General features: G+C 45.0%; 1 protein-coding gene across 2 annotated transcripts in view; it reads right to left on the bottom strand.

Moving 5' to 3' along the window:
- Positions 1-1133: 1133 nt before the first annotated feature.
- The window catches only part of TULP4 (TUB like protein 4), a 123535-nt gene continuing 105329 nt past the window's right edge, over positions 1134-19339 (bottom strand). For both annotated transcript variants that reach the window (XM_080941759.1, XM_080941760.1), the window contains exons 10-15: positions 19047-19191; positions 16404-16548; positions 14704-14797; positions 11586-11729; positions 7335-9847; positions 1134-5646 (exon numbers count right to left, since the gene is read on the bottom strand). In XM_080941759.1, the coding sequence (XP_080797885.1) occupies positions 5530-5646; positions 7335-9847; positions 11586-11729; positions 14704-14797; positions 16404-16548; positions 19047-19191 (3158 nt within the window). In that variant the 3' untranslated portion in view covers positions 1134-5529. The remainder of the gene's footprint in view (positions 5647-7334; positions 9848-11585; positions 11730-14703; positions 14798-16403; positions 16549-19046; positions 19192-19339) is intronic.

The raw sequence follows: 19339 nt of genomic DNA, 5'->3' as shown, positions 1-19339 counted from the left end.
TCCTAGCACTCACATGTGGGTCATACCTGTCCTTCACCTCCAGTTCCAGGGCATCAAACATCTGCTTCTGACCTCTGCAGGCACCGGGCACCCACATGGTATACATACACGCATTCATTCATGAATACATACATGTAGGCAAAATCCTCCTACTTATAAAGAACAAACCATTTTGGGAAAACCTGACTTAAGTGTCCCGAAGACAACAAGCTGTGGTAACAGACTCTGGACATAGCTCCTTCCAACCGGCACAGGAAGGGTCCGAGTGTTAGGAATGCTGGGGGCGGGAAGAGACAGGCCTGATTCTGGCTAGTGGCCCTCACTACCTGGTCAAGTGCAAATGTTATGAAAACCCCCTAATGCTCACTAACACTCAAGGATAGACTTGATTCTAGGCGAGGCAGCCGGTCATCTTCTGATTATGTAGAGCATAGATGTGTAATCCCACAATGGCTTTACATCAATTCATAATTTGGCTGTGCTGGGGATGGTGTATGGTTGCGTTCTTCTGGCTCCTCAAGCCTGAATGGGCGCCAGAGTCGTTCCCTAGACGGACACTTGGGCATATGCCCCTCGTTTTGGTTTCCCACGCCTATGGCTAAGGAAGGAGGAGCCTTGCAAACGCTCCGTAGTCACTCACTGGTCAACAGCTACTCTGGTGTCGTTTTTAGCAAAATGACTTAAAACTGGGCTTAACTGTGTTTCCCACAAACTAATGTATCAACATATTTAGTACCTTTGATCTTTTAGGTACTATTCAGAGGCATTTGTTTTTTTTTTTTTCTTTCTTCCATGATATAACTAAACATTTATTAGAAAAAATTAATAAGAGCTCAAAATCAGGTCATGTAGTCTGAAAAAGTTGGTGTCACCCCAGATGACATGCATTACTAATTGGATTCTTTTTAAAAAGAAGAAAATCCAAAAAAATGTCAAAACAACTCACCAAGTGTGCACTGAGATGACAGGGACATTTCAAGTGAGCCCAGTCATGATGGCATTTCTCAGGGGACCCTTGCAGTAACTGTAGGGTCAGAAGTTCATGTCACCAGAAGGATGTGGTTTCTTCCTAAAGGACCCAAGACCCATAATTCAAACTTGGCACACATGTAATTGCTCTTTTTTGATCCGCAAAATTTTATTAAGCAACAGCTGGACAAATCTTACAATTTTAAATCATCAAGAAAAGAAAAAAAAAAGATTAACCCATTTCAATTTTAAAGGCAAAACAATTTGGACAAATGACATCATTTTGAATGCAAACCATTGATCCCTTCTAGGATACTTTCTGGACAACCTGGTATAGAAAATACATACAAGACAGGCAAGTAAGGGAGAGCTCATTGATGCAGCGGTGACTCTCAACACATCTTGTCTGCAAGGTTAAAGCAAAATGTTGAATTTAAAAATGAAATTAAAAAATTAAAAAACCGACACTGAAGGGACCGATGTGTACGAAACAATGCACGCTGTTCCCAAAGTGTGGATAAGAACATGCTGGTGGTCTTGTTTGGTCTGTGACCTATGCACCCCATGTTGCACATTTATGGGGATAAATAGATGACAGAGAAGGAGAAAGACAGATGCCAGCAGTAGCAATAGTCAACTTGGAAGTGATGCCCAAATTTACAGTACTAAAATAATGCATTTATAAACAAATGCAAACAATACACCTTTGGTAAATAATACAGTGCCTTTTTCACTCAAATGTATAACCCATGCTTTTCTACAACACGAGAAAAAATTATCTACAATAACCAAGGTCTTAAAATCCTACCCTTCCCCTTAAAATTAATTTGTAAACAGAAAATATAGATACAGTTAAAGTCACAAGAGAACTGCACAAAGCTGAAGAAAATGGAAACAAAGTAAGTCACAATCCTCCAGAGTTTATCAGCCAGAGAGAAGGAGACATACAGTGGAGTACACTTCTCAACTGTATGCTACCATAAACTCCCAGGAACTCTAATGATAGTTCAAACCAGCGAGTGTTGTCAACCTGTCCACAGCCCACACGGCAGCATGGGTTCCCTTTAGTGTCCCTTTCGCACTGTCACTCATGAGCACACCAGAGGAGACAAGCCTCTGCCAGCAGTCTTCTTTCTGAACCCACTCCCCGGTTTACACCCACATAGCGCCTTGTTTTTCTTGTAATGCCCACCGAGTACAGCACACTCGGAGGGACTTCCACTGTACTTGGATTTGATACTTCTATAATTTTTAGTAGAATAAACATTATTCTAAACACATTTAGGGGTAAACCTGCTGGTTTCTGTCCAGGAGACAGTAGACAGCTTACAGACTCATAAAAATGTTTTTCTACACAGGTACCACGTTTTGAAACACCCTTGTGAAGGGGAAGATGAGCTGCTGAATTTTGAGCTCTCAGGCTACTGGAGCTAGAAGGTAGAGTTTGAGCTTATCTAGGCATGCCTTTTCATTTCAGAGATGGACAAAAGAAAGTCAGACACCCCAGGGCCTTGCCCAAAGTCACAATTTCCCTGTGACAGAACAATTTGACCTTGAGCCCCCAACCTTTGATTGCAGAATGAACATTACAGAAGGGTGCAGGTGTCTGGATGCAAAGTACCAACATGCAGAAGCTTTTGCTTTTTATGTCCATTAGAGCTGTGGTGGCCCCAGTTTTTCTCAGGCTATACATTCAAATGGGTAGTGTATATTCACCCACAACTTTTGTTTTGATGATACCAGAGCCAAATAAATCTAACACTACTTTTCATGTTGGTTAATATACTCTTTTCCTACAGGCTACTATGTATTTATTTGACTGTTTTCAATTTAGGGATCCAATGAGACACTGGGACATTCACAAATTGCTATTAATAACCATGAAATACCTAGAATTAAAGTCTTAATTCCAGGAGAATTTAATCAAGTGATGCTGACTGGAAGAAGCCATTACCTTAAATAATACTATGTCACAACGGTTGCAGCCAGCAGCCTAATACCCACGTGGAACCTGAGACTCACTCTCTGCCTGGGAGAGGAGTCTAGTGGGGGCAGGTGTTCCTGCAGCTTACAGGTTAAGCATGGTTCGAGGCCAGAAGCCTGCATCTCCATGAACCGAGTATCTTGTAGGGATTTCCTCCATATTTGTCTTTATTTAGCAAGGGTGTAAGCATAACATTTGCATTTTTGAAAAGCTCACTTTTAACTAAAAAGCAAACAAAACCAAACCTCAAACTTGAAGATTACTTACTAAGGGCCTCTTCTGAGACTCTTATCTCAGACCTCTCACCATTCCCTGCGTCCTATCACATTTTATTTTCAAAATAAAAAATACGATCTTAGGGTATGCTACCTCAAAGAAATAGCCTATTTTGCATACAATCAATATTGAGATAAAAAGTGAATTTACTTTTTAAGGGATTAAGATTTTCTTCCAACTCTCAAAGAAAGTTACAAAGCACACAGGCCAAAAAAACCAACCAAAGAACCAACCAACCAACTAACCAACCAAACAAACAACAAACAAAAAACCTTCTGTCATAGTCTCTTTATTTTTTGCCACAAAATATATTGCCACCAAAAAGTCACTACAAAGGTACTATTTTTTTCTAAATAAATAACCAAGTGGGCATAAATCACCAATACATAGTAACAAAACAGTTCCCCAAGAATACTACAAAGAGCAAGATAAATAACTGTCTCCTAGACAACAGAACAAAAAACAAAAAAACAAAACAAAAAAAACCCCAAAAACCAAAAAATGAGTTTGAATTGTTCCACAGAGAGGCCACAGCTGCACTGGCAGCCCGTGAGGACCAGCGAGGAACACTGAGACGCTGGGTCAAGCTACAGGACCTTACGTAAACACAGCAGCTCCCAATACATCGTCCACAGAACATCGTTCAACTCTTTCTGGGACAACTGACACACCCAAGAATCAGCTCCCATATTTTAAATTATAAAACAGAAAGCTCCAGTATCAGCTGGGAGATGTTCCTGTCCATATTTCTCTATAATTTAGAAAAAAGTGATGAGTAATTTAATTTTGCTCAGCTAAAAAAAAAAAAAAAAAATCATAGTTTCTTCTCCAATTCTTAAACCAAACACAAGAAGTAGGAGGAAGAAGAGGAAGAGGAGGAGGAAACCAAAACAATGTTCAATCTGAAAATAATTTCCTGTAGCATCTACCACTAGTCAGCTTTCAAATAAAACCCAAATCAAGAGTTAGAGCCCGTGTGCTCTAGGAGTAAACATCACTGGGAGCAGTAACAGTGAGAACTGGGTCTTACTACACGGTTTGGGTATTTGCCTGGGTGTGTTCCCAGGAGAAGAATTTTTGCAAAGATGCAACAGGCAGAATGAATAAAGCACAGACAGTCTGAACAAGGCTTTCCTTTGGTTCATCTTTTAGTGCAGCCTATACACCCAACAACAGTTCTTTCTTCCCCTTACAGCATATTGTGGAGTTTTCCCAAAAGATTTGACCATGACCTTATCTTTTAATATCCTGGAAAATGCATACATATTTTTATTACACTTCAATTGATGAAAAGCATTCAAATCAAATGAATTGTAATGTGGACAAAGGAAGGACAGGTGTACCAGAAAATCAAGTCTCATTCATGTTTTAGAAAAGACAGAATAGGATCTAAGGAGAAAGATGTCTATAGTAAAATGTTCCAGATTTAAACAAAGGAATAAGGAGAACAAAGGCTGTTTCTTGACAAGTGGGAGGTATCTGGTGACTGGCCAGTCTAATGACTGTGACATACGCCCAGCTCTAACCCAGCCTGGTTCTGCCCGACTGGAGTTTCTTACCTTCTTCCAAGGTCAGATGGGATTAATTCTGACACAAGAAACCAGTGGGTTTCCAACTGGTATCCTTGGGAAATAACCCTTGCCTAAGCCACAACGCCAGCTCATCCAGTTGTCGGCATGGGAGTCTGTCTCCATGGGCAGTCTCTTCCGTCACACTGCCTACCAAATCACATTCACACTGGTGAAAGCAACATCTACCGAGGCTTACACGAGCAGAACACAGACATTTGCATGCATCCTCCGTTCATCCAGGTGCCTTTTGTGAGCAGCACACATCTGTGAATGAATGCTGTCCTCCCTAACCCAATACAGCTGAATCTTCCAGAGTTTTGGTGGTGTTTTGAAAAAAGAATGTTTTTTTCACGAGTGATAATGTTGGAAGGGATAACAGAGGCCAGATGACGTGAGGGATGAACACCAACATGACCTATGTCTAAAAGAAGAGCAAGGTCGACTCTGTCTTCTTTGCAAAGGCCCTTAATTCTAGTCATGAGAAGTAAATTTAGTACAACATTCTGTAGCCAAGCTACATTACCCTCAAGAACACAAGATACCTCAGGTTCTTGGCTTCCAAACACCACTCTATTAAAGGCTTGCTGGACAAGCAACCAGGCCTGCAGGTCAGCACCGTCCTGGCCTGCTGGCTTCCTCTACCGCCATTGTCTCTGGTCTTCTCGGGTAGAAGCAGCATGAGCTCTGTCTCCAAAGGCTCCTGCCATGTCTCCTCCTGCATCTGTCCCTTCATTTTAGGCGCTGAGTCACATTGGCCAGGGCAACAGCAAAAGCCTGAACAGCTGAGAAGGGGTACTGGAAGTCTAGGATGTACGCGTTACCATCAATCCGTCCAAACTGCATCACCTAGGGGAGGATGCAGAAAGCAAACACACAAAAGGAAAAGTGAGACAACAGCCATTGTGCTCGCTCCAGGGGAAGCAGAGAGAGCAGTCCAGAAGAGAGTTCTAGAAACTCAATAACCGAATCTGATGATCTAACTACGGGTTTACAGGAAACAGAACAGAGGATCATGGCTGATGTAAGGGGGCAAGGAGCACACAAGAGATGCAGGTGAGAAGAAATGGGTTCTCTGGGGAAAAGAAGACGACTCCATACCACACGAAGAGACCAGAGATGTGCCAACTGTCAGAGCAGGCTCCCCTGGTGACTTTCTAGAGTATCCACTAATGCTCCTTCTTATCCTGCTCAGCTTGTGACTTTGCCACTTCCTGTGGCCTCAAAACATGAGATTACTGCGCCACAGCATAGGACGCACATCCATTTCCTTGTGGTCTTTCTCCCTTTTTTGAAAGACATGTGGTAACAGTTAGTTTCATGTCTCTCACCGAGAATAAGGGTTGGCAAGCTCTCTGTAAAGCGTGTTAAACATGTTAGACCCTGTACCTCACATGCTCTGCAGAACCAGTCAGGAGAAGTGAGGTGGCAGGGCTACAGACCACCGTGCTGTGTGTGACAGGCACTGTCTTGTCATCTGTGGTCTTCATCTGCACTAAGGAGACTTGCCTTCTCTTAGAGAACTGCAGGGTGACTTAGCAATAAACACAGAAATAACTAGGCAGTGAAAATATTGAGGAAAAACTCATAAAAGTACATTTGTGAATCATTCAATGGCGGTCTGAAAGGTTCGACAGCCTCTCCTCATAGACTCGTGTTTGAATGCTTGGCTATAGGGAGTGCTACTATTAGGACGTGTGGCCTTGTTGAGGGAAGTGTGTCACTGTGGGGGTGGGTTTATGGTCTCCTATGCTCAAGCTAAGCCCAGTGTGGCACACAGTCTCTTTCTGCCTGCTGATCAAGATGTGGAACGCTCCTTCTCCGGTACCATGTCTGCCTGTGTGATGCCATGCTTTCTGCTATGATAACAGACTAAACCTCGGAAACTGTAAGCCAGCTCTAATGAAATGTTTTCCTTTTGTAAGAGTTGCAATAGTCATGGTGTCTCTTCACAGCAATGACACCCTAACCAAGACACTCAGTGACATAATACAGTCACCAAAACCTAGTGCTTAAACTGGGAAAGCAGAGGTAGCTCTCATGAGGTGGGGAGGCAGGGCTGACGAACGTGGTATTCTTTCATAGCTGGTAATGAACAGCTGAGGAGTACTGTGTATATTATGGTCAGTCTGCCCAGACTGCATTGTCTTGGGGTCAAGGTGGTAGGAAGCAAAGCCATGAAATAAAAACGTAGGAAAGAGGTAACTAAGTTTGCCAGCTCCTGAGGGAAGCACCCAGCATAATTCACTAGAGTTACACAGAAGGGGGGGTAACATATGATGGCTAAATTAAAAGTATTGATAAATAAAAATATGGTTGTTTTGCAAATATATGACAGATACCAGAACCCCTAAACTCCAGGAGGTGCCTGCAGGTGGTGAGGGAAAGCGTAGGGATGTGTTTTTCCTTTCAAACTATCTGCCTAATGGTTGGTTCATCAATCACTTGGATTTACAGCACACGAGGAAGCCTTTTAAGTGCTTGCTCCCAGAGTTGAAGGCACTGGCCCCACTTGCGCAGCGCCATGGTCTCCTTACCTGTCGTCCCTCCAACTCAATCTGGAAGTTCTTGGCAGACTCCTGGGTCACCCTTCCTCCAAAGTCCAGCTGGTACACCTGTGTGGCTTCATTCCACAGAGGCTGCTTGTTGGCCATCACATACACAAAGCCCTGGCTGCCCAGCCGCCCATCCTCCTTCTCGCTGGCTTTGCGGCACTTGAATTCCTCCAGCTCACTGGCCGTCCGCAGGCTCCTCTTGCTTTTCCAGCCCTTCTTGCTGCCCTGGCTTTGGTTCATCAGCTCATCCCCGCTGATGAACAGCTCTGGTTCACTCTCTGAGCTGTCCTGGAACTCGTTTGTCTTATTCAGCTTCTTTGACTTCAGTTGGTCTTTCTGACTTTTCACCTTCTTCTTTTCTCTCCCTAGGCGTGGGCTGGAGATGAGAGAATTAAAGTCGCTCAAAGTCCTAGCATCCTTTTTTACTTTGCCCTCAGTAATGGCCTGAACACTTCCTTCCTCTGCTCGGCTATCCAGGCGCTTCCGGTTCTTCTTTCCAAATTTTTCTGTTCTCTGGGGCACGGGGCTTTCTGTCAGAGAGAGGACTTCTTGGAAATTGTCTGCAGTCTCTACCATCACCTCTGTGCCCATGTGGCTTTGGAGCTCAGCAGGTGGAGGGGACACAAGAGGCTTCTCCACTACTAAGTGGGGCTTGGAGGGGAGAGTGCCCTGGGAGTTCTGCATGGGTGGGCAGGTGCTATAGGAACTCCAGGGGTGCAAGGCGATGGGCGGCAGCTGTAAACTGGAGCATGTGCTGCTTCCTGGATACGTGGGGGGCAGGGTGCAGTAGGAAAGGCTGGGCGGGTATGCCGGCTGAAGTACCACAGCAGACTCCTGCTGTGCAAACTGTGCTGGGGACAGGGCATCCTTAGGGGAGCATGGAGCTTGTACTCCAGGCAAAGAAGGGTTATTATAGCTGCCTGGGTACGGCATTCCCACCCCATAGCCTGTCTGGAAGGTGGCAGTAGGGCTGGACGGAGACTTGGGAGACACAAAGGGCACTCGAGCCACATCCAGGTGCTGGCCTTGCCCTAGCATGAGGGGGGACAGTTTTAAGGGGTTGGGCACTGTAGGTTGTGCTGTCCTTTCCTGGGGAACCCAAACGTCCTCACCCAGCACAGGGTCCCACTGGTAAGGGGGAGGCCGCTTCATGGTGACAGCAGCTTCAGGAAGTGGGGGATGCCTCAGAGGCTTCTCGAGCTGACAGTGCTGAGACAGGGCCTCATCCTCTGTGAAGGCTGAGTTGACATAGTCAGTGCGATCACGGGAGGTGTCAGGAGGGCTTAGAAGATTGTAGGAGGACTGGGAGGCCAGTGGGGAGGAGCTGATAGCATGGGCCAGGGCTGCACCTGACTGTGAGCTGGGCCCCGCCCCACTGCACTGGCTGCAGGTGTATAGGGCAGGTGGAGGCCTTGCTGGGAGCTGGGCCACTGCCCCACCAGTGCCCCCCTTAGGCTTGGCTGGGGGCTGTAGTGGGGCACGGGAGCTGTCAGCCAGCTGGGCCATCTTAAGTGCAACCTCTCGGTTGTTCCTTCGTAGGGTGGCATGGATGAGACTGTTGTCCAGCCTTTGAGTAGCACTTCGCCCCTGGGCCAGCTGGCTAGCGATTTCAGGGTATGGAGGTGGGTCCCCTGTGGGGATGGAGTATCGAGGGACAGTGAGTCGGTTCAGAGTGGCACTGGTGCAGGGTTGGGGGACCTTCTTCTCAGTGGCTGTGAGTCTCAAAGTGGCAGAACTTCCTGGGCCGGGAAGAGTGTAGGTGTTCTGGGCACAGAGCATCCGAGTGCGAGGCCGGCACACCTCTTCCACATTGCCACTGCTGTCAAAGGTGGTGATTCTCTCATAACCTAGAGGAGGTTGGTAATGTGCTGCTGTAGGGTACAGTGAGAAGTCACCCTTCTTCAAACACACATCCACTGGGGGCTGTGGTGGTGGCAGAGGGGGTGGGGGCGCGGCTGTGGTGGGGGCAGCAGGGATAGTTCCTGGGTATGGAGGTGGGGGATTCATCTTTGCCACCTGGACCTCCTGTGGGGCACTGAAAACCACCGCATCCCCCTCAGCAGCCAGCTGAGGCACTGGCCGGAGGGCCTTGGCTGACTTCTGCAGGTGCTCATGGTCCCGATCTCCATGGTCCACTGCAGACAGTTGCATAGGCCCCTGTGATGGTGGTGGCGGCGGTGGTGGTAAAGGCAATTGAGGAGGGTTCTGAATGATGCGGCCCATTTCTACACCTCCAAAAATCACCTGTCCAGGACTGGAGTACCGACTGGAGACTGGGTATTGAGTAGCAGCATCTCCTGCATGTTCTACTGACCCTACAGCTGTTGTCTGATTGGTCAATACATCCAACTGCACATTTTGATTGGCCAGCAGGGATTGCACCAGCCCTATGCTCTGTGTTGGAGACAGAGCTTGAGCAGAGCTGTGGATTGGTGCAATAGGGATGTTCACCGTACAAGGTGGGTTGTTTTCAGGGACACCTGATGCTCCTGTAACTGTAAAACAAACAAAAAAGAAGTGGTTGCAAAACAGTGTCATAGAACTGGGTCAGAATAAGATCAGAATGTATCTGATCTTTCCCAAGCCAAGTGTAACCACTAAGACTGAGACGTGTTTGCTTGGAGACAACGAGGCTGTCTGAAAAGCTTCTCTAGCATTTCTGGGAGAACGCAGCCAACCGAGGAGTGTGCAGCATGGCCTGCCTGTCGAACATAGGCTAAGGTACTGTCAAAACATCTCAATGAACACGTTTGAACCTTCTCAATGTGGTACTAACTGCCTGTACGATATCATTATACATAGATATCTAAAGAACTCTTTAGTGGTTTTGCTCATAAAACACCTATGTAAAATAAAGTGGAAATACCAAAGAAAAGAATCCCCTAGAAATGGGCGTATTAGCTGAATGTCCTTTGTCTAGTTACTGCTTTTTAGCGTTTCAAACAGCATTTAAGGTACAACCAATCAATAAAAGCATGTAGATATTCCATTTACTATCCAACAGTCACTTCATAAACCACAAAAGTCAACTGTGACTTGCAGGCAGCTGCTCAAGAGTCACAGTCTGTGCCCCTGTTGGCAGTGGTGCTGACTCTAGCTTTGCTCCCCTTAGCCTAAGTGCTGTGTCTTCCCTTCAGAGCACACTGTCACAGGCCCAAAGGCCTGAAACTTGGTGTTAAATGTGCATAGCAACAAATAATTGAGCAGCCAACAGGGTCTAACAGCTTGTATATAAGATGGCTGACTTCACCCAAACAGCACAATGCAGCCAACAAGTTACCACAAGTTAAGCCTGGTCTTGGAGCCTGTTAGTGGCCTCTTTGCTGGGACCTCCCCTGAGAGAGTTCACCCGATGGCTGTAGGAGTCTGGTCCCACCTCAGCTTCCTATCATTCTTACGCTGATTTCTTTTTGACATACTATTTGGTCTCCAGAGAGCAATGACTTCAGGTATCTCCCTCTCCATTGGAGAGCCTCTGTGGATTCACAATCCCTGACTGCGAGATCAGAGACAGTGCACTCCATTTTCTCAACAGAGAACTACACACACACACACACACACACACACACACACACACACACACACACACAGAGTGACAGCCAGCCACTGCAGCAACTAACTGTGGAGAAAACTCTAATCACTCCATCTGGGACAGGAAAGAGATTGTCAAGGGAAAGTATAAGCCATGTCCAAACCAGAGACTGAAACAGCAGAACATGTGTCAAGCTATGAGCCCAAGTGCATTCACCGAAGGGCAGGTGCTGGTGTGGAAGTACAGCCCGGGTCTACAAAACTTGTTCTTAAAAAGGGAGAATGCTTCTCAAGTACCCTTGAGTAAGTGACAATAGTAAGACACAACTCCCGGACGGCCACTGAAACACTGTGACTGGGATAAAACAACTCCATTTAAGAATTCCCTACTTTAGCTTTTGGTCATGGTGTTTCAACAAGTAATGGAAAGCAAAGAAAGGTAACGTGGGATTTGGAAAATGCTCTGTGGACAGTCACTTGTCACTACCATCTAAACCACCCATGCTCTGGTAGCTTTCTTCCTGCCAAAAAGCACCTACAGTGTTTTTCCTCCTAGGATACACTACTATGGCTCTTAAGCTAACCACGTGAGGTAGGCCTTTTTCAAGCCTCATCAGCAACCGTACTCAACAACCGAGCACTCTGCCCCCTTGCGTGATCCACTGAGAGACTGTGACAGACAAGTCTAAGTATGTGACACACCTGGTAAGTCATCTTCATCTTCACTGAAAACGTTTGGGTTGAAGACAGGCAGATTAATATAGTCCATGGAAATCTTCCTAACTTCAGGGAGATAAATGGTCATCTGCCGAGGCTGGAGATGCAGCAGGCTGGTTTTATAGATTACTGGTGAGAGAAAATAGGACAGTTAGTGGAGGTACACCAGAGTTAAGCCAGAGCAACAGTGTGATGGAGGAAAACAGAGGGCTCCTAATCCTGCTGCTGTTGGCAGCCCATCTGCACAGGCTGGACCAGGAGCTGGGTGGAGCTTTAGTGTCTTCTGATGAATACAATGCGAGATTGGAAAGTTCTTAAGTCTGTCTACAGAACCACACATTTTAAATGCCAAAAACATGCCTTGGACAATGAACAGACACAGGAAAAGATAATTGAGTTCAGTGGTGCTGAGAATGTTAAACTTGGGAGCTGACAGTCTGTGGGACTGGGGTACCACAGAGGCATGGGGAGCTGCTGCTGCTCAGTTTTTTGAGTCTATGACATAATACTTAGGTTATGTAAAAAATTAAAAAGAAAAAAATTTCATAGATCAGCCACAGCCACCATGGCTCTGTGTACCACAAAGCCATGGGTCTTACTTAACAAGGACTACAGGTGATCTAATACGCAAGCAAGCCCTGGCACAGTTAGTGAGTTTCTGGGACCATTAGCAAATAGATCAAGTTCATATGGGTTAATAGCCTAGGAGGTGAGTGGCTTCCTGCCCTCCATCAGTCAGCAGAAGAGGAGGGGAGGACAACGAAGCGCCAAGGACAGGGCCAAGAGGAGGAGGAGAGGTGAGTTACACACTAGCTGCCAGTGATGAAGTCAGATCCACTTGCTGTCTTCTCCCTCAGAAGCCTTTATGTGGAACTTCCTCCCTCCCCACACACCATGGGCCAGTCTGTTCTAACTGAGGAACAGTGACTAAATATAAGGAAAACAGGGAACGCCCGCTTTCTAAGCCCATTAGAGCATCATACACTGCATTTGAGAAGATTAATAAGGTGACATGAATGGTACACTTCCTAAAATCTAAAACCTTCTTTGTCTAATAAATCAAGTGGGGAATTCTTTAGGCTTGGTCCCAACAGCTATATGGACCAACTCCTCTTTTAAAAAGTCACTGGCTAGGAGAGCAGTACCTCCAGTGCTGTTTTTCAGGATGCCTGTGTCCTGATAGGCTGCTAACACACACTACAACAGCAGAGCCCTGTCCCCCCACACCAGGGACGGCCAAGGCCCCACGTTTAGATTCCCTAAGTGGCTTAACTATGGATCTCCTCACAGGAAGAGAAAGACAGAATTTTAAAAAGATACATTAAATAAAATTTCACATCTATTCTTTCTCCCAATCTTTAAGGCTAAGTTCTCAGAGGCTTACTAAGGTAGAGGTAATGGTGACATTTAAACAAGATAGTAGGACACAGGTGAGTAACTAAACATTTTGTGGTCACCAGAGAGCTTCCAGAATACTGAAATATCCTAAGAAATTCCCTGTGGAGATAAGGGAGTTAAGCTATGGAAAAATCGAGGAAAGAGGAAGGATGAATGCATTGTTCATGTGGTAAAACCACATTTGTCACTCATACTGGGCCCTGACACGTCATTTCTTTATCATGTTATACACAGCAAGCCTTATGTTTGTATGTATGTGTGTGTGTGTGTATGTATGTATGTATGTATGTATGTATGTATATATTGTGAGGCCAAGGACTATGTATGTATGTATGTATGTATATGTATGTATGTATGTATGTATGTATGTGTATGTATGTATGTATGTATGTATGTATGTATGTATGTATGTATGTATGTATATATATATTGTGAGGCCAAGGACTAAATCCAATTCAACTTTAGGTCCTGCTCTGGCTTCCCATTTATTTGAATGGAAAACTTCACAATGAAAGCTCTAAACATGGAGATGTTTTAAGTACATCCTACAGATGCTCACAAAGCAAGAGGCTTTGAGCTGCACTGAGGTGGTGGTGCTACAGGCTGAACTGCAAGCCTCAGCATGCTCAGCCATGCTAGGCCCTGCTAGGTCCTCTTACTGCTGCATTCCATCCTCAATGCATTTTTAGAATTTGGTTTGCAAGAATAATTTACTTTATAAGCCTGCATAGGATACAATTTCTATAAACATAACTCTTGAAGAATGATTTAAATTTAGCTGCAGAGAGCACATATTGGATCAAGCCACACAGAAAGAGACAAGATCAGCAAGGAGGCAAACCAGGAAGATGGCAGGGAGGTGTAGAGAGATGGGGGGTTGGCAATTCCTCTAGGCTCCGCCCAATGGCTACCTAGCAACAGCCTGCATCTTTGTCAGCCCAATGCCAGCCAATTTGGTAAATAGGAAGAACTGTAGGCTACCCCAGCTCTCTAGCTGGCTCTCTGTCTCTGTCTCTCTCTCTTATTTTCTCTCTGCCTCTACTTCTTTTCCAGCCCCCTTTCCTTTCTTCAATAAACTTCCTTTTGTACTAGGCCTGTCACATGCTGTTGATTCCTTAGGGGTGGGCAGGAAGCGCAGCACAGCCGTGCATGGAAGAGCTAGCAGCAGAAGGAGGCTGCTCTGGGAAGGCTCTGCTAAGTCCACTTCTTCCCTGCCCCTGAGGTAAGGTAATGAGTACTTACTACTCACTTGAATAGGGGTGCAAATGAGAGACAAAGCCTGGTGTTCCCTGTGTCTCAAACCTGTCACAGGCAGATGCATCCCAGATAAGGAAAAGCAAGAACTGAATTCTTAAGAAAAGGAGCCTGCTACTTTCTTGGTCTTTAAGTTCTCTTTAGAACTTTCTTATGATGCAAGAACCTCGGCACTGGAACCCATCTGTTCACAACAGCCAAATGTCTTCAAAATCTTCTGCTGGAGATTTTGGCTACTAACAGAGCTTATCAAAGAAGAACAAATGAAAGCATAAGGAACAAAACCAGTGAGTAACAGGCCTGTCTCTCACACCGAGTAGCTGGAGTCAAGGCGACAGGCAGGAATCCAGTGCTCCCTAAGAGCTCATTTTCTAATTTAGATTGCACAGGTTCAAACAGGAACTCTGATTGATTTCCAATAAGACAGCAAGAAAATAGAGCGAGTCTTTACCTGCACCGAGGTTGGTTGGTAGGAATGCAGCCAAGCCCACAATCTTAAACTTGGTTCCCCAGATATTGGATGTGACCTGAGCAAGATAGTTGTGCTGGAGGGAGGGGAAGAGAAAAAAAAGAATCTCAGTCTATGTCATGTAATTGTCTACTTAGAATGAACACTAACATGTAAGATGCTTAAGTAGACACTGCCAGCAACAGTCAGTCTCCAACTGATGCCATTTTACAGATCAGAGGTTAACCAGAGCACGACGGGCTCCCATTTCCAGTGGTGGTACACCGAGCTGGGGGTACGTACTCTTTCCCAGCACGGCACACGTGTTCAGTTTAAAAGGGCATTAGTAGTAACAGGATGTACTGCTCAAGCTCCATTCCCAGCCCCACATAGGTGGCTCACAACCATCTGTAATTCCAATTCCAGGAGATCTAGCCTCAGTGAGTACATGTATGCACATGGTGCACATAAACACACACAAGCACACATACATGCATAAATTAGAAAATCTTATAAATGGTTATTAAAGGGCTGGGAAATGTGGCTCAGTTTGCAGAATGCCCACCCAGCATGCATGAAGCCCTTGGGTTGATCTCTACCACTGTGTGAACTCAACCTGGTGATATAAGCCTGTAATCCCAGACTCTGGAGGTTAAGTTGGGAGGATCAGAAGTTCAACGTCATCCTTGGTTACACAGCAAGTTTGAGGCAACCCAGGAGACACTGTCTCTAAATTAAAATTTAAAAGGCCATCAAAGCTCAGAGTAGTGGTGTGTGTGTAGCTTACACTAGTGAGGAGAGTGAAGAACTTGAGCCTGGGAAAAGGAACACGGGCTCACTGTAACAATCAGGAAACACAAGCAGGTGTGGCAGGCTGCGCTCTCAGCAACTGGGAAGCTGAGGTAGGAGTATACTGAGGTCCAGACCAGTCTGGGCTACCAGCAATAACTGAAACTAATTAATTAACTAATTAATAAAATAACAAAGTAATAGAAACATTATGTGAAACAAAGTCAGAACTTAAAAAAAAATTAAAAGTAAAAAGGCCACCAAAGTGATTGGGACATTTCTCCTTTTCTCATGGATAAATTCTACAGACTTCAGCAGAACTAAATCCATTATGTCCTTGAACCTCCCAATTACCCCATTGTTTCACTGCATCGATGAAAAACATTTTAAAAGTCAGTGCTATACTCAAGGTAGGTGTGAGTAAAATTTAGCTCCTGGAGAGCTTAGGATAGACAGTAAGGCTTTTGTTGGTTTGTATACAAAGGTGTGTTTGATAAGCACTAGCAGCATCTTAGACACTGTTGGCTGTTGGTTAGACACAGAGAAGGTACACACTGGAACAGTTAGGGCTGGAAGTGAGGGCAAAACCAGGGAGGAGCTAGATAGGTGACTGAAGCAGAACACAGGCACAGGGAAGGCAAGGCCAGATTGTGGGGCTATGGCCAGTGTCCCCTTCCTAGAACTAAGGAGTTACTGCAGGACCAGGAGGCAGACGTGAAAAACACACCTCACTCAGAGCTCTCCTGGAGGGAAGACTCCAGCAACAGACAGGTATGTAGAACACAGCCATACAGTATGCATGCATGCAGGTGTGACAATGAGCAAGACTGGCAAGCCAGGAAGGCAGGCGGTACTTCCAGGTAACCTGCTGGCTGAACTGTGTGCAGGGTCCAGTGTCAGCTATGTGAGTCTACCTGAGTGATGTCTTCAAAAGGAAACTCTCTCCGGGTCAGGCTGGGTGAGCCCATGGAAGGCTTGCGCATGGGCAGTCGGGGAGACCGAGAAATCTCTTGAGCAGCCCGTGGCAGCTTGGGTGACTTTCGGGCCTCAATGCTGATCCTGTGGAGACAAGGTGAGAGGGGTCAGACATGCACAGAAGGATGCAACTGGATCCAGAACCTCTCTCCCTCTCACACTCAGCTGTAGAATGACGGCTCTCAATGGTTAGGACACTAATTTCCCAAAGCTCTCGTGACTCAGAAGCAAGGGGGAAGAATGTCAACTAAATACTAAGTAATATATGCAGAACTTAAAAAACTATGGAGATGACTCCTGGTGATTTACCTGTAAGAGGCTACGGAATGAACACCCACTACATACTGACTTACAGCATATTTAGAAAAGTACATATGCCTTCTGCCACAGGTTTGCAGAATCAACCCTAGGAAGATGGCAGGAGCAAAGATCATTTTTCAGTCTAAGGACACTGTCACTTACAAAACCTTCCATGTCAGTTTGGATTTTAGCAGACAATGGAACACCTGTAATATTTAAGTCAAACCACCGAATCCCAGGCCTTTTCTGCTCCTCCGACTCCATGTCCTATCTCGACTCCTTTATTTACAGTGTAGAGATACAGGAGCTTACACTCATCTACTCAGAAGACAGTGCTGTGAAAACAGCCATGACAGGTTCATAACGTCATATAAAAAGTGCTTGAAGCACCAGATATATACTGTTTACAAAATTGGCAAGAAGACGGAGGGCTGAGCTATGCTTGGACTGTTGGCTTAGCTGCAGTGTAAGTGTTCCAGGTAGAGAGAATGAGGAAGGGGTACCATTCACAAGAATGGCAAAACCTTCAGAGGATATTTATAGACAAAATGTGTGGCAAATAATCTGTCTGCTTAGGTAGTGGGAAACACTACAAAACGACAGATGTTCCTAATTTGATGAGCAGTTTAAACAAACTTTAGATGAAAACAAAACAAACCCAATGAATCACATTCCTGAACAGTTCGGTAGTAAAAATCATTGTTTACCCTTCATGTCATATACAAACACTGGCTTGGCTATGGAGCAGGTCTGAGATTTAATGTGTAGGAAGGATGCTCATAGTCTTAAAGGAGACAGAAATTTCCTAAGTGCAACACAAGAGGGACTGAATATAAATGGACCTCTCATATTGGATCATCTAGCAACATGTGTATTTGACACGGAGTCTTCTCTGTTACAGGTCATTAAAACAGCCCAATAAAAGGAAGATTCACACAGACACGTCACCAAAGGACAAGTGCTCAGCTCCACAACACCAATCCCTGGAAACTCCAGAGTCAAACTCCAGTGTCAGTGCCACTACAGAGCCACACTTCTATCCAGAGCTGGAAAGGAGAACGGGAGCTTTATATACTGTTGTAGAAATTTAATTTTGTATAGTCACCTTGTAATGTTACTTGGTAGTTTCCACAAAAGTTTAAGATGCATTTAATTCATGACCATGTAACTCCTTTCATAATAACATATGAAAGAGAAATGAGTGCAATATTTTCCAAAAGATTTGCACAAAAAGTTTTATAATTGATTTATTCATCATCGTCCCAAACTAGAGACTACCCAACATGCAGTGCCCGGGGGCACATAACACACAGTGACCTGTTTGTTATACTGAAATCATACCTTACGGTGTTTTTATAAAAAGGGCAAACTACTGATATCTATGATTCTGTGTTGAAAAATGTGCTAAAGAATACTATATTCAGACAAAATTCAACAGTAAAAAATAATAATCTATAGGAACTGAATGTAAGAATCACAAGAACCTTCTGGAATGATGGCCATGTCCTTTCTCCTGCAATGGCGACGTATCGGTCAATCTACTGCCCAAAGAACTAGATGTTTGAAAGATGGTTGTCTGGGCAAGTCTAGGGTGGCATGTAACCCACACCTTCACTCTGCATGCCTGCACAGAACTGTTAACAAGCAAGGGTCTTGATGAGGCTCTGTTTGTCCATTACTGTCCAAAGGAAGGTCTTATTTGCTAGTCATACAGCCATGACAGCAAGCAGGAGGAGGGGACTGTACTTTCCCAGGTGGTGACACCAGCCCTCTGCCTTCTTCAGACAGCGTTACAGGTACAGAACTGGGCATTTTCGTCAATAAGACACATCTGCTGTAAAACATTGTTTTCTGTTCTCAGACTGGAAGGAAAAACAAGGAAGTTGGGAAGCAGTAGTGGCTCCAGGTCATACGTCTTCACTGCTGACCTTAGTGACGTCTTGAGGCCTTCATTTACGTTCTACCCTGGAGAAGGGCATGCAGGCAGGCAGGCAGGCATGCAGGTAGGCAGGCTTTAATTATTCCAGAAAGAATCTTCCAGAATGAAAAGTGGTGAGAAAACAAATGGAGAGTTGATTTTGCTGCTGTGGAAGTGTGACCTTCTTTTCTTTCCTCTTCTTTTCAATGTAGCCAAGTTTATTTGGGTAGAAAAGGTTCTACAACTAAGCAGCAATCTGAACCCAAGAGATTCAGAATTCTCATTATAGTCAGCTTGAACTGACCTCTGTATTTAGAACAATGTTATGTCATAAAGAAAGGCACAATAAAGAGAAGTCTGTTACCTTGGGAGTTTGGGTGATTTGCTAGCTCTGGAAATTTTGGGAGACTTCTTAGCGGCCCAATCATCACTCAGTTCAATATCACTGGAGTCTGAGCAGTTGCAGCTGTCAATCACGGTAGAAATTAAGCTGTTCCCATAGATCTCATCTGTAAGAAACCAATCATAAGATGTAAGCAACTGTCACTGCTATACAACCTGACTTTATGGGCTTCTTCATTAGGTAGAGGCTAAAATACAAAGAAGCAGTCCTTTCACTTTTATATTATGTTCTTTTCTGAACAGAAGTAGACAGTT

This window comes from Micromys minutus (genome assembly GCF_963924665.1).
Source record: "Micromys minutus genome assembly, chromosome: 30".
Lineage (NCBI taxonomy): Eukaryota > Metazoa > Chordata > Mammalia > Rodentia > Muridae > Micromys > Micromys minutus.
This window is presented reverse-complemented; position numbering and strand designations above follow the sequence as displayed.